This window comes from Aptenodytes forsteri, unplaced genomic scaffold (genome assembly GCF_000699145.1).
Source record: "Aptenodytes forsteri isolate BGI_AS27 unplaced genomic scaffold, ASM69914v1 Scaffold209, whole genome shotgun sequence".
Taxonomy (NCBI): domain Eukaryota; kingdom Metazoa; phylum Chordata; class Aves; order Sphenisciformes; family Spheniscidae; genus Aptenodytes; species Aptenodytes forsteri.
Genome location: NW_008795034.1, coordinates 3,887,624 through 3,903,159, shown reverse-complemented (window position 1 = coordinate 3,903,159; position 15,536 = coordinate 3,887,624). Strand labels below are relative to the sequence as shown.

General features: G+C 42.3%; 1 protein-coding gene across 1 annotated transcript in view; it reads left to right on the top strand.

The window, feature by feature from the left end:
- The window catches only part of SPNS2 (sphingolipid transporter 2), a 110,906-nt gene that overhangs the window by 25,455 nt on the left and 69,915 nt on the right, over positions 1 to 15,536 (top strand). The window contains exon 4 of the mRNA XM_009276453.1: positions 6,078 to 6,214. Coding sequence (XP_009274728.1) covers positions 6,078 to 6,214 — 137 coding nt within the window. The remainder of the gene's footprint in view (positions 1 to 6,077; positions 6,215 to 15,536) is intronic.

The window sequence follows — 15,536 nt, the reverse complement described above, 5'->3', positions numbered from 1 at the left end:
ATCTGCAGTGAGGGAAAGGCAGTCTAGAGTGTCCTGCCAAACAGAGAGATATTAGAGAAATGCAATCAGTGTGAGTAATTAGGTCCACACCTTTTAAAGCACTGCTTTTCTCCTCATTAATTTGCTGAGGACACAAGCACACAAGAATGAGGCATTTATGAAATTCACTGTTGTGGTCTGTTCTGGGAGAGCATTTCAGGCCACATCCGAACCAAACATTTGTATACTTAAGTCCAATTGATTTGGACTTGTTCTCAAGCCTTTTTTTTTAAATGTTCCTGTGTTCGATGCTGTCGGTATATGACAGCTTTGCATGACATACGGAACTGGTGGTGTGTTTCAAAGCTCCTTACACTTGTCAGAAACTTCTAGTCTGCATGATAGTCTGGAACCCAGTGATCTTGTGTTTTGCACTTGGCAAAATGCAGTAACGTGATCCATCTGTTGGCTGTTGAATTAGAAATGAAGTAAAACAAAGTCCATGCGGAGAGTGATGTAACAGCGTACCTATAGTAGAGTTTGTGATAATGATGATTTGAAGGGTGGTATTTTTGTACAAGCAATTAATTGTATTGTAAGAATTCATCTCCATCAAAGGATGAATGTTTTAAATCACATTGCTGAGACTTCCCAGGGCCTTGGATTGCCCCATAGTCAGATATCACTTTGACCTTGGTCACATCACCATGTTGTGTCTAAACTATCAGGTTCAATGGTTAAGTAGCATGAAAGGATCTTTGTTCTTGCTTGGCTTGTATGGTGCTGTAAGAAAAAAAATTGCTTTTAATTGTGTCTGTAGACCTTCGAAAATACCTTTAGCATAGATATGGTCCTGTAAACAGGACACTGCTGAAGCTGGAAGACCTGCATGGGTTCAAGATTTCTGTAGTTCATCCTGGGCAGGTCACTTTCCTGTGTCTTAATTTCCTTACCCCTGAAGTAGAAATTAATGATGTTTAACTTCCTTTCTAAATTGTCCCAAGCCTCACTGTGATTAAATGTGCTGTGTGTGTATGTGCTGAGTAGTAGTATTATAGCATAAAACTATAATGAAAATTAAAAAAGCAGCATTGCAAAAACATGTCTTTGAAACAGAGGGGCCGGTTGGGCCCCTGGGAGAGTCTTTATTCACCATTGCAGGTAGATGGCAGCTGGTCCCATAAGCAGCTTGAGAAACACGTGCGTTCACGACCAAGTGTCTCTGGAGTAGAAGTGGCTCGAACAAATCCCAACAGGGCAGTGTCTCATGTGGAAAGAGCAGGATTTTGCTTGTACACACCCGTAAATTATCCTATCCAGAATGAGCTGGGTGTTTAGGTGTTCTCATTGTTTGGAAATTTGTTGCTGGGAAAATATTAACAACCTCACAGCACATAGCTCTTTGCTGTGTCTAAGTGGATTGCCAGTCCCTTGAGGCAGAGGCTGTCTGGGTTTGCCTTCCACAGAGCCAAACACATTGTCAGCACTCAATTAGACGTGTATATACGGTTTCATGCTGACTCAGAGCTCAAAGATAGCCACTATTTTTTTTCTTGTTGAGCATCCCTGCGTAGAGAGAACAAGCTATTTTTACCTGAACCTGAACCTTTCTAGCATTATTCCTGATAGGAAAAAAGAAACCCTGTGTGCTTGAAGTCAAAACGGAAAGAAGGGATCTTTTCTTGGAGGTTCCTGTGATCCTCTCAACCTTCCCGTAACTGAGGAAATGCAGCCTCTGTCAATGCCTCTCTTCCTTCTTGGTTATACTACGTGGATGACCCGCTGGCAGGAGAAGCCCCTCTCTGCGATACAAAGGGTTGATCAATCCACGTAAGAAAAGAGCAAGTGAGACAGAGGCAACAGTGTCTTTGGAATCAAGGGGTGGAAAGCTGATGGGTCAGAGCTGTTTCAGGGAACAGTTGTAGAGTCAAGCTGGTAAATTTTTGTTTGGAGGGAAAGAAGAGAAAAATAAGAGCAGTGAAGTCTAGTTCCAGTAGGCAGGAGCTTTTTGTGACTGTTAAATAGAAAGTCTACAGTTTCTCCCTCTCCCCTCGTCTCCTTTGTGTCCACTGTCTGGGGGTTTACTTTTCCACTGGGTACACAGACAGCTCTTGAGAGGGAAACGTGCGGAGCAGCTCCCTGGCCATAATCCCTGAAAGATGACTGAAGCTACAGTACGTGAAGTAGGCAATAGAGGCTGGGGAGGATGCTTTCCTTTCTCTGGTGGGTGTTTGGGTGGGAAGTGTAAGATTTTTATGTATTTTTTTTTTTATGCTGCACATTTTTGTAATTCCAGCCATGCACAGACAAAGCTGGGCAGTGCTGGCTGCAAAGGTGCTTGTGCACCTGTAACAGGGTGGGACAGGCATTCAGACGCAGAAATAGACACCAAGCTGTCCTGTTTGGGCAATTATACTCTTCCTGCATTCTCACCGCAGTCGGCATTTCAGCGGCTAAGCCACAAAGGGAGGTATAATGACAAATGGGATCTCCTTTTGAAAATACCTGTACTTAAAAGAACCTCCCTCCTGGGATGGCATTCATTATGTGTCTGTTTATTCATCCTTTCCTCACGTGATAATTTGCTCCTGCAGAAATGTATCGCAGCTCCACCCAGTGCTGGGACCAAGCCACTTCTGCTGGCACCGTTGGAGATGATTTACCAAGAGAAATTAGCTGTACGGCAAACATAATGGTGACTGACATAGCTATCCCTGCCCACAGCTGCTCTGAACGCGATCACTACCTTTTCAGTAGCTCACCCCAAATCCCAGTGGATTTCTAACTCTGCCCTGGCTTGCACTGTACGTCTTCTGAAGACTTGGTAGTATTCTGAGATGGCTTTAAGTGTAAATGGGAGGAGGAGCTGTTGATTGGGAAGAGGCAAATGAAATGCCAGCCTCTGCCACAGCGCTCTCCTAATATAAAAGATTTATGGCAGTGGGTTGAGCCGAAGCAGCAGCTGCTATGGTGTCACTTCGGTATTAATTGGGGAGTGGGTGAGTGCAAGGAGCAGAAAATGCTGTGGAAGAGGGGAGAGGAGCCAGATGGGAAGAGGCTGGCGCAAGGGCCAGGCTCCTTTACTGGAATGCATCCCTCTGTGTTATGCTGCAGCCATCTTTCGCTACAGATTAATCATGTTTCTGCTGCCCCTCTCTCCAACTGAACGTGTTGGCAGTTTTCTGTCTTCTGGATAAGATCTCTCCTTCATGGTATTTAGTTGTCGCAGAACCTCAACTCCTGGTCTCGAGTAACTCGGGTTTCCATCCCACCTGGTAACATGCCCTAGGTTCATTCACCTCTATTCTGCCAACCCAGTCTGTTGTTCAGGAGTCTCGTCTGTCATTTGCAGGAGTAATTGCAAAAATTGATTCATAGGAAATGCCTGTAACAGGCAGATCCTTTTGGCAGACCACACAGCCATCATATTCTGCATTTATTTGAGTCAATCAATGCTCTGATGCGTATTTGGGTCATAAATACCCTGATATAAATTGCATTTATTATTACGACAGCTGTGTTCCATTACCTATTATTTATTAGGTTCTGTTGTCCTTTTGTTTTACACCTTGTGGAGCTGTCAAGTCAGCTGCTTACCGGTGACAGAGCTCACAGCTCAGTTTAGAATCTTCCAAAAATAAATTCTCCAAAGGGATTTGAGTATCAGCAGGATGTATGTTGTTGGAAGGCATTGGACGATCTTTTTTTCGGTTTGTTTTATTGGAAAGAGGAGGTTTGTGCTTTTTGCCTGCTTTTGCCCAAATTCCAGAATTAGACTTCGCATTTATGATCCAGAGGTCACTGAAGCTAATAATGCCACTGATTAATGTGAATTTTGGATCGCACCCTCCATGTCTCAAAGTTGAATTAATCAGGTTATTTGATATTTGAAATTGCGGGATGCTGACTTGGATGTTTCTGATTTTTCCCTTGGAAGCTTTTTTAGCTTCATGTCTTTTTATGTTGTAAAAATGGCAGAATATCTGATTCTGAGATGAATGAATTTGTGTCCTTCCAAGGGTAAGGTCAGATTGCAATGGGCACGCTGCTCTGTACGAGTCACAGTAATTTTCTGCTTCTCATTCCCAATAAACAGTCACGTACCCTTTGTGCCAGGTTGCCGCACCAGCTTTGCAAGGTGCCAAACACTTTGGTGTTAATTCAGGAAAGCACTTAATCATGGAATTGATGACTCTAAAGTGCTTAATATAAGCATGTGCTTAAGTGCCTTGTTGGACTGGGGCCAGTGCAGATGTACCCTTGCAGAGTAGAGATTTGTAAGCCACTTCTGGTCTACTAGAGCCAAGTTCACTGGAGATCAAGGGTTTCAGGGATGTGCAGCTAGCTCAGGGAGCTGGACTGTGCTGCAGGGGTGGGCGAGCGTGACAAAATGTCCCTGCGAGGGAAGGAGAGCATTTACCCAGGCAGTCCCTGTCCTGCGAGTAAGCAGGGAACCAGTGTCAGCGGCATGGTGGGGCTCTTGGGCTGTATGTGCGATATAATGTTGCATGTGCTTCTTTTCATGTCTTAAAATTTCTGTATTATCTCCATTTGTTTTACTCTAAATTTAAAAAGACTAAATCTGTAATTCCTATGAAATACCAAAGTGCAAAATTGATATGCACACAGTCACATGACTCACAAAATATAGATGCAAATGGGTATGTATTATTTATAAAGCAGCTTTGACATCTTAATATATTGAAAAAGAAGAGACATTTAGATAATTTCATAGTTCAGCACTCTGCACGTTTTTGAGCTATCGTATGTCATCAGCCATGAAAATTCATAATTTGGGTCTTAACCACTTTAATTTTATGCATGCTTTCCAACCAAAGGGGTGTGTGTCCTCTGCTCTTGCCTTTTTATTTTTCCCTATTCTATCCCCTCCACCCCCTTTTATACAATTAAAAGTAGACAGCTGGGGTTAGACAATGCCAAAAGCCCACCCTGCCTTCCAGGAACTGCCCAATAATTAATGAGAGTCATAACTCTGACTAAAGAGGGATCTCCAGGTATTCCGGTGGCCTACCCGAATCCTCCTGGGTTTGCTGAACCCAGACAGTCAGTGAAAGTCAGAAAGTTCATGCTACAGGGCAGTAAAATCGATGTAGTTGCTCTTACCCAAATCTCTAATGTGGACAGACAAAAGCCAGGTATAAATCAGCTTAAAATCTGGCAATTTCTGCCAAGTTCCAAATTAGTCGTGAATATGGTGTGAGTGCCTCATTTCAGGTGTTTTCAGTGGTGTCACTGGCCAAGATTGTTTTGAGCTGGGCTGGAGGAGTGAACTCTGAAGTTGAGGAGATTTTGCAGAGGTTATTCTATCAAGAGCCTCATTCCTATGTGACAGAAGGTCTTGGGTTAATGCTTTGGGGTTTTTTGGGGGGGAAGCAAAGGGGAAAGGTGAACTTGTAGTCTTTCAGAAGAGGACATTCCTGGCCTGCTAGGGCTTTGTAGGTTAAAACTCTTCCTTTTAGTGAAATTGTTGCTCAGTGATGGGTTTAAATACAAGTTCAGTACTGGTGAAAGGACCTAATGAGGAGTTCTCTGTCTAACTACAGGGCTGGTGCCAGTAGGATGATAGTAGTGTTTACTGTTTTTCCTCACTGTTTCCTGGGTGCCTTAAAATACTGCTAGGAAGGATGAAAGAACTTCAGTTTCTATGGCCTATTTCTCTCTGGTCTCTGCTGCAAAAGCCAACGAGGAGCCCTTGGCTTGCTTTCTGTTTGCTGGAAATTCCTTCCAGCCTCCACTTCACCTTCTCAGTGACATTCGGGCAGAAGCTCTTAATTTATTCTGTCCTGGTTTTGCCCGTCCCTGGATGCTGAGCTCTCAGCAAACCGTGAGGGGCTGGTGCTTTCAAATGTAATATGAGTTCACTGGCCTGAAATTTCTCAGGGAATGAAAAATCTGTTTGATTAAGGAAACACTGACTTTTGAAAGTGTATCAGACTGCGCAACTTTGTAAGTCAGGGATGCAGAATGTCTAATTAGATGGAACTGCTCTCTAGAGGATTTGGCTTGCAGAAAATTAGTTTTCATGTTCTTGGCCTGACGTTTATTAAACGTTTCTTTCCTTTTTCTCTCCTTTGCAGTTTTCATCTGTAGTTTCATGGTTGCGGCGCCTATCTTTGGTTACCTTGGTGACCGTTTCAACAGAAAGATCATTCTCAGCTGTGGGATCTTCTTCTGGTCAGCTGTCACTTTTTCAAGCTCCTTCATCACTGAACAGGTAAGATCTTTGCAAAGGCGCTTTGCAGGGTGTCCTGAAAAGATGGACAATATGTTCCTAAAAAACTCCCCACTCCCCATCACGGTGTGCTCAAGGGGAACGTATCCCTCTCGTGTGTATTTAACATATAGCACGTTGCATTATCTGACCTTTTGTGGGTGAAGTGTGATCTGTGTAACTGTGTTTTCTTAACTGTGAAAGCTGTTATTCTTTGATCATGCACATTCATAAAAAACAACGGGTGAAGCATATCTAAGCAAGAGTTTCTGTTGACATAAGGGTTTTGTTTTGAGGGAGATCCTAAGGAAACTTTAAAAGGCTTTAAAAAAGACTTAAAAAAAAATCCATGTCTGTATATTTTTTCTCTTGTCTTCTGATATGTAACAGAAGCCATCGGAGTTCGTTGGGAAGTCTGCTTGTGGTATGTGGAATGATAAAATGCATCCAGCAGTGATTTTACACATGCACTTTGTTTCATGTCCAACAAAGGTAGTGAAGGTGGATGATAGCATAGAGATTAGACATGGTTTCAGCTCCTTTAACGCTAGCTGATGGATATGTCTGGGGAACTGATGATGGAGCTGTCAGGCTCACTTAATTTTGTCAAGCTATGCACAGCATCCCTCACCTGCTTTCAGGACAGCCACAGTACCCCATTTTGAGGACTCCTCATTGCATTAATTTTCTTGCCTGTCAGAGGCACTTGGAGGAAACAATGATCTGGCAGTTTCTGAGGAAAAATATCCTCTTGTTTAAATCATATTATAGAGGAGGCTTAATTGCTGCAGGTGGCAACATTCCTGGAGAGACAAATCACAGCTCCTGGCATCATCAGACTGATTTCCCCAAGGGAGGCAGGGACATTCCTCATCCTTTCTGTCCAGCTGCGTTCCAGAGATTGCAGCATTGTGGTCACGCCTAAAGAATGACAACCAGGAACTAAACCTCTCCGCCCTGCTCCCTCCTGCCCACACACATGCTCTGCAGTTTCTAATAAAAGAGAATTTCCACCTAAAGCGGGCAGTGGCAGTCACATGTCTGTCTGGCTTTCATGTTGGATTGATTGTTGCTGCATTTCTAAAGAAAAACGCATATGGCCAAATGTAGAAGCCTTTAACTCAGTAAATTGTTCTGGTTTATAATTGGTCAGGAAGCATCCTTTCCAGAGAAAGAACATCTCCCATCTAGGATGAAGAGGGTGTTTTGGTTTTGGTTTGTTGTTTTTTTTTTTAATTTATCTTCATAATGTTCTGCAAAAGCAGCTGTGATCAGAGCCCAAAGAGGGAAGCATTTTATGAAGGAACCAGTTACCTGCTTATAAACACTTCTCATGTTATGAACACGCATTCGTGCTCAGGTCCTCATCACTCTCTGCAATAGACCTAGTCCCGTAGTTGCAAGTAACGGAACACTGGAACTGGACTGATGTAATCTGTGTTTTCAGAGTTGATTTTCAGTTTAAGGATTTGGGGCTTATTAGCTGAAGTAATTCAGGGATTAATATATATGGTCATCAGCATACAGGAGCTCAAAGTGGAAGTGGCATATTTTTAGCCAAAGAAAGAGAGAATAATGTTTATAAAGCTGTTTGGAATCCAAACCCCAATGTTTTGGAAGTCACAAGAGAGACAAGATCAAAATAGCCAGACCTGTGTTAATTCTTCCTGGATTTCTATCAGTACTAACTCTGGACCCGAACTACAACCTTGGACAAAACCCACTCCGATACTGAGAAAAATCCCCTGTCCTGATTTTCCTGCGATCCTCAACTCTACCGGAAAATTTACCTATTAAGCTAGAGGTCTCATGCCCAGCTCTTGTTATTGACTCCAGGAAATTATGGAAAATTTTGCAGCTGCTGTATGGATGTGCTCTACCCAGCGGCTGCAGCAGTTGAGCAAGGTCATAAGAACAATCCCAACTTCACATAGTATCCTTACCACTTTGGTATCCTTTTTGGAGGCCTGAGCTCTAATTGGGAAGACATGCCACATTGAGCAAGGTGAATTCCTGAGTACTAATGAGAAAAAGGGTCAGAGAAGAGCTGATGCAGCTTTTTTCTTTATGCAGTGACTAACTAGGCATTTTTGTCTAGTTAGTTCTGATCTTTGTCTTCTAGGATTCATTTGAGGAGCAAAACACTGGCTCTTCTCTCAACATTTTTTCCTTCTTTCTTTTAAGACAGTATATGTGTTTGTCAGGGAGGAAGGCTAGGAGCTGAAATATGAAAAACTCTTTGCTGGCACAAATAAAAGCAGCAGTAAGACTACTGTAAGTAGATAAGTACTCACATCCAAGTCAACATGAAAACATGGGGCTAAAAGGAGCAAGTTGGCACAGGCTGAGCCCATTGAAACGCTCTACAGAAAACTCCTTTATGTGGCGACAGCAAAAATACTGAACTAGGCGAGAAACAATAGCCATTCAGTAGAAATAGCAAACTGTGTCTTTAGGGATTGCCTGCCTTCAAATTTTGACAGTGTCTAGTGCCTCGTGCATGCTGTCACTGTGTAATTAAATAGAGTACACATCCGCAGAGTTCAAATGTGGAGCGTAAATGGAAAGAGACAGCTTAACAGAGGCAGAAAGGAGCTACAGAGCTGGTGGACTCTGAAGGCACCCAATTTGTAAAGGTTTTTGGCAGTGTGTTGTTAATATTAGTTCCTGGCTAAAATTTGGACACTTAAAGGAAAACAATCAAAATGCTATAATTTGAGTGAATATCTGGATTATTTGTAATTTATTGTGCAAACAAGCCTACAGAAAAGGACATGTTAATTCTTATCTGTCAAGTTATTCAATAAAGAAATACCCATGTGGCAAGAAAAGGACGTGGAGTGAGAAACTACCTCAGAGATGGATTTTGATCTGGTAAAAAGGATTGGAGCACAATGAAACAGTTCATCTAAGATACTATCTAAATGCTATTTCATGCTATTTGGGTTAAAAAGATAGTGACTGAAAATTGGCAGATAAAGCGGGGAATGGGCTATATATGTCATGCAGATACGTAGTTCCTAGAAAGCACTGCATTAAGGTTTGTAACCGCTTATTAAAATATCCTTAGTTATTTATTGCCAGATATCTTTGGACTTTTAACATGGAATAATGGCCGTCCAATAAATGAAGAATGAATCTCTCATCTGCTAGTAGCTACTGAATAACTAAATAATAGGCGCTCACAGGAAAAAAAGAAAATCAGTCCAAAGTTTAAGGATAGTTGAGAGTATATAGGGGGTGATAGTTACAGAAAACAACAATGCATGAATTCCATGCATAGCAAAATAGCAGTAGGACAAATAGATACGTAAATGTTTGGTTACTGTTCATGAGGTCTTAAATTACATTTAAAACAAATCAAAATAAGAAACGCAAATAAATACATAACAGAGACTAATTCCATAAGTACACCTGGTTTCATGGATAAAAATAGTTAATGATAAATTTAACTAAAGAAAATAATCAGAAGTAATGAGACTGGGATAATATTGAAAAGGTCACTTTTTATTCTGTCAAATAATGTGATTTGACAATTTGTATTAGTGCAGAATTTCTCTATAGAAAAATAAGAAATGAGTCCTCCTGCACTTTGTCTCTGGTACTTGCACATTTCTGCTCTGGAACACTGTTTAGCACTTTCTAAAATAAAAGTGTCATTAACAAACTTGTTCATTAATCTAAAATTAGTTAAAGTTGGTACATATTTAGACATATCTTTAGATTAACTCCATTTATAGAAACTTCAATAAAGTATGTATAAATATCTTAATTTGTATTTTGTAAGTACAAACACCTGCTTAGAAATTACCTCCTTTTATGCATGCCTTTTAATCAGTTCTGCACCTGCGGGTACACAAATTTTGGTACTTTCACCTGCAAAACCCTTTCTTGTGTTGTTTTGGCTTTTGGCAAGCATTTGGAGAAAACACTTTCTAGTTGGTTCACGCTCCGTAATAAATCAGCAAAAAATAAGTGAGCTGCTGTGTGGTATAGGGTCATATCCCAGAGAAACGCACTGAGCACACAGACTTCATGGAGTTTCTTTAGCAAGATGCATTTCCATCCACACAAAAAGCTAAATATGCATTTGTTTTCCTCTGTATCAATATAAACTCTGATTTAATAAGTAACCAGCTTTTTCTCTAGATAGCATTTCGATGAGCATAGTGCCTGATTGCCTGTGTGGTGGCTGATCATCTTGAGCTGGTTTATATTCCACAATGTCATTGGAATGAGTCTGTAGTCCCAATTGCACCATTTCTCTCTTTCTGAACGGTTTCACGTGAAGCAACTTGGTTATCAGGAGGGATCAGGCCATGTGCTGAGAGTTTCTTTCTGGCTGCTTGGATATCCGCATCTATTAGTCATAATAATAGTTCTTACAGCTGACTGTTTTGGCCAGAAATTTGTTGTAGATGAAACCTTGCTTTTGGTGCTAAACTTCCTACCCCTCTTAGCACAAACTTCTGAGAGATCAGGACCCCTCTCCCTCGTGGGCAGACACCAGTTTCTTAAAGCAAGAAAGAGCTTGGAGGTGGAAAGTTGCAGACTGTTCTCCAGTCTTGTGAAATACTGCTATTTCCCACGTAAATATCTTGAATAAAGCATATTCTGTGTAAAAGGGATGCTGTTTTACAGATGAGCAAAGTATTCTGCTAAGTAGTTTGGCTCCACTAGGCTGGGAGACCAAGCGTACCTAATAATCAACCAGACCAGGCTGTGGTAATGTGGGTTTGCTGGGAGACATCAGAGCTGCAGATGGTAGAAAATTTGGAAATGGAAAAGCAAAGAATTAACAAGGTAAACCAGGAATGTGCATTTGAATCCTCCAGTTCTTGGTAAATATTTCTGCTTAAATGTTGATATCGCTAACATGATAAAAACCTTTTTGCTCCCACTGCAATTTAATCTGGATAGGTATTTCTACCAGTGTTTTTTTTTCTTTTCCTCTCCTTTTGATTTATCTCTGAAAAAAGCAGCAAATAGTCCACTGTGGAATTCCAGTTAGCCTGCAGTGCTTGCTAAAGTCCTGTCTTTCAGACTTGCCAGATGTATATTTATTTCCAAAGCTTGTCTTCCAAGGAGTGCTAAAAGAGAAGCAACAAATTATGTGCAGTATGGAACAAATGGTTAGCTGGGTTGATTTTAAAAAACATAAACATAAACCAACCCCACCTCCTACACACAATGATTCACTGCAAGGAAAAAAAAAAGCCTTTAGTCTTATGTGCTCTGGCAGAAGTTGCATTATAAAACATACAGCTTCTGTTCCTTTGCTTCCACTGTGTAAGATGAATCCATGGCTTGAAAAACAGAAACAAACAAAACTAAAAGCCCCAAGCCATCGTTTTGTATGTAAGAAGGGTACTGTTATCTTTGAAGTCACCATGAATTACTGGAATGTTTATATCCCACCATTCCATCCTATTACTTTTGAGCAGAACTCTCTTTTAAAAAGAAGGCAAATTAGATTCTCCCAAGCAACTTTGTGAAGTCTGCTGCACATACATTCAATCCCTTCCCTCACACGCAGTTCCTGACAGTTCGTGTGGCTGTTACAGAAACCGGTGCTGGAGCTAACGTGGGGGGTTCGTGGACAAAGGCTGTTAGTTGGCTCTGGTGTATTTTGCCAGCCTTTAATGTGGTACTGGAACCCTACAGATGAGCATATGCTATTGACATTTGGATTTCTTCATGCTTGCCCTTTTGCTAGACTGCTCAGGAAAAATATAGCCCACTGCGTACGCTCTAATCACAGAGGAAGAGATTAGGGTGGGTAATATACTACAGTAGTGTTGCTATTCTAACTGCCAGTGGTGTCAACACTCAGATTACTAAGTGCTACTATTACGGCCCTATGTGTAATGCTGGTACAGTGCCCCGTTGCACTACCTGGCAGCTGTAACCTGCTCCTGCTTTGCATCTGCTCTGTTAAGATGAGATGTGACAATCTAGACATCTCTTCTTCTCCCCAGCTATCAGGGCTCCCTCCTCCGCACAGGAGAGCTGCTGTGCTGGGGGGCCAGGGATCAGTGGGTGCCAGGTGAGGAAGGATGCTGTGCTGGAGTTAGGGGGCTCTGAAGGTTGGGATAGGAGGTTCTCATCACTGCTTCACACTGCAGAGTGAAATTCTTTACAGGCTGATTCTGCCTCACTTTCTCTCTCCCGTATGCCTGAAAGCAGATGGTTTGAAGGAAGATAATTCCCACAGCCCCCTTTAGACTTGCTTCCCCTCTCAGCAGCCTGCTATGCAAAAGGCTTACTTGCACTGCAATGTGCTGGTGATGGCATTGCCCATCAGGAGAAGAGATGAACCTACCTCAAGTCTGGTTATATGTACCTACATCCATATGGCCGCTGGAGATGGAGTTACCCCACCAAGGGTAACTTTTAAGAGCTGCAGCTCTTGGGATGTAGAAATTGTCAGGTTCCTGCAGCGGTTGTGCTGTGAGAAACTTCCTTTGTGTTTTCATGGCTACTTGACTCTCCAGCTCTAGCCACAGCTAGATCAAGACATAACAAAGTCCATGCTCCCTGGACAAGGAAGTATGAGAGTTTCTGTGGGAATTGAAAGGCACCATTTCTTTGACTCCTTTCCAGCAAGAAGGCACCTGCTGCTCCTTCCCAGTGCTATTAACAGCACTTTTAGAAGTTTTACTATCTTGCACTTTTTTTAATATGGATTATGCGAGGTGTACTGTAGGAAAAGAATACTCTATTGCTTATTCCTTCAATAACGAAGCATTGGCTGAGCTCGTCTTAAGGTATTCTGGGCATTTGTCAAGTCTGCTAGCATCTTCAGCACAGCTGATACAAAATAGTGTATGGGAAACTGTTTGCATGTAAGAGCAACATCTTCTCTTGCACAGACAAGTGTAATGATTTGAACTCTTGGATCTTGGGTCCTCGTTGTTCCCTCAGATTTTGCTGACCTAGGACAGAAGAGATGGGAGAAGATTTATGTAGATGGAATGGTTGCAGCTTGCTGAAATAGAGTGCAGAATTACTGTCATGTGTTTGTCTCCTAGCTGCTTTATATTCCTACCTTGTCCCTTTCTACGTGTCCCTCTTCCAAGGGAAACTTTAAATGAAAAACAGGTTAGGGTGTTCACAGACCATCAGCCCCAAAAAGCCAATCTGTGAGGAGGCGGCTTTTCATAGGTGTTATCAGAAATTGAAGTGGTGTATTTTCTGCTCTGAGTGTTCTTTTTTCCCCTCCAGTATCTGCATCTATGTATCTGTAAAGCATTTGGAAAGAGTTATTGAAAACACAGCTGGTGATGGCTGCCAGGAGAGAGACAGAGTATAGCTCCAAAGCTTATTCGGAAAGTTTGTGTGATGAGAAAAATGAACTTAAAGAAACTGTCATAAGGAGTATCTCTACCATACGTAGCGTTTCCTGTCTGCAGTGTGTCTGGAACAGGATCGGTTCTGCTCTCCACTCCGGGACCCAAGAGCAATCAAGATTACAGCCCCCAAGTCCCACCTTCCCCAGGTAGGGGCAGTTTGGCACCACATCCCATTCAAACTTCTCAAATCACCCCAATCATGTGCTGTTATGTTCATAAGTGTGCCTCCTGCCCTCTGCTACCTACTTCTGGGTCATTAGTTGGTCTGAAATCATGCAACATCTGAATCAAACACTGTGGAGGCTGAAAGAAGAAGAGATGTTTCTATTGCTGAGTGTCAGAATTCACCTGAACTGACGCATGCTGCTGCACAGGCTTCTGTTGTCAGTTCATTAAAATGAAAGCGGCAATTTGCACTGAAATGTCAGAACTGCTCCTCAGAGCTCAGGCATTTTCTAGAGCAGGTGGACAGAGGTTTGTGCTGGGAGAGTATCAAGAAATAGGCTCGAGGCTTAATGCTAATTTGCAGTGGGTCTCAGTGAGGGCTCCCTGTAATTGCCTGCCCTCTTTTTTTTAGAGAACCGTTGGTTATCTAGGTTACTGGAAGATGTTGAAATCGTTATCATAGGGTCTGTGATTGTAGTTCTGATGCACCTCCTCCTTTGGAAGTCTGTGGGAACTTTTTGTGTGTCCTTGTGGGAATTGAGTCAGACCCTACATCTTTTTACATCAATATGCTTACATTTGATGCTGTTTCATCAGATCATGAAAATGCCTAGAGACAACAGCTGGGGACTGTGATGCCGGCATGAAAGATCTTTACAGGCCAAAGACCTTTACAGCTTTGTCCTATTTTTATGCAGAAACCTGAATTTACAGTTTCTAGGTTGAAGAGTAGGAAAGTTCAGCCACTGTGTCAGTTAATGGATGGTTTGGAAGCAATGCCTGCCTGTAACTATCATCCTGCCTGTCCTGCTTTTATTGTGCCTGAGCAGGAAATCTCACCTGGGTCAGTTATTTGCTGAGGAGGCAGAGGGAAGAAGGCGTATTTATTTCATTGCCAGGCTGTGTGTGTCTTGGAATCATTCCTTCTTCTTGTGTTGTTGTTGTGGTTTAACCCGGCAGGCAGCTAAACACCATGCAGCCGTTTGCTCACTCCCTGCCCCCAGTGGGATGGGGGAGAGAATCGGGGGGGGGAAAGTAAAATTCGTGGGTTGAGATAAAGACAGTTTAATAGGACAGAAAAGGAAGGGGAAATAATAATAATAATGATGATGATGATGATAAAAGAATATACAAAAGAAGTGATGCACGATGCAATTACTCACCACCCGCCGACCGATGCCCAGCCAGTCCTCGAGCAGCAGTTGCCACCCCCCAGCCAAGTCCCCCCAGTTTATGTACTGAGCATGACGTCCCATGGCATGGAATGTCCCTCTGGCCAGTTGGGGTCAGCTGTCCTGGCTGTGCAGGAGGAAGCTGTGTCCCAGCGTCTTGTGCACCTCCAGCCTGCTCAGTCGGCAGAGCATGGGAAGCTGAAAAGTCCTTGACTAGTGTAAGCACTGCTCAGCAACAACTAAAACATCGGTGTGTTATCTACATTATTCTCCTCCTAAATCCAAAACACAGCACTGTACCAGCTACTAGGAAGGAAATTAACTCTATCCCAGCTGAAACCAGGACAGTTGCCTATTAAGATGTATACTCTGCTTGCCATACTGCAGCAGAGGCCTAACCCCAGAGCATGCCGATGGAACACAAAAGGGATGTCTTATTGCTTCAACCCTGTCTTATTGGAAGTCTCTATAATGCTTTAGCATTATGCTTTATAAGTAATTATTACAGCATCTTAAGCTCAGCCTCATTCAAAACATCCCAGGAATGGAAGAAAGGGAAAGTTCTCCTTAAATAGAAGGACTGAATCAGCTGGGGGACAAAAAAGAATTTAAAAAAAAAAAAAAAAAAAAAGATAG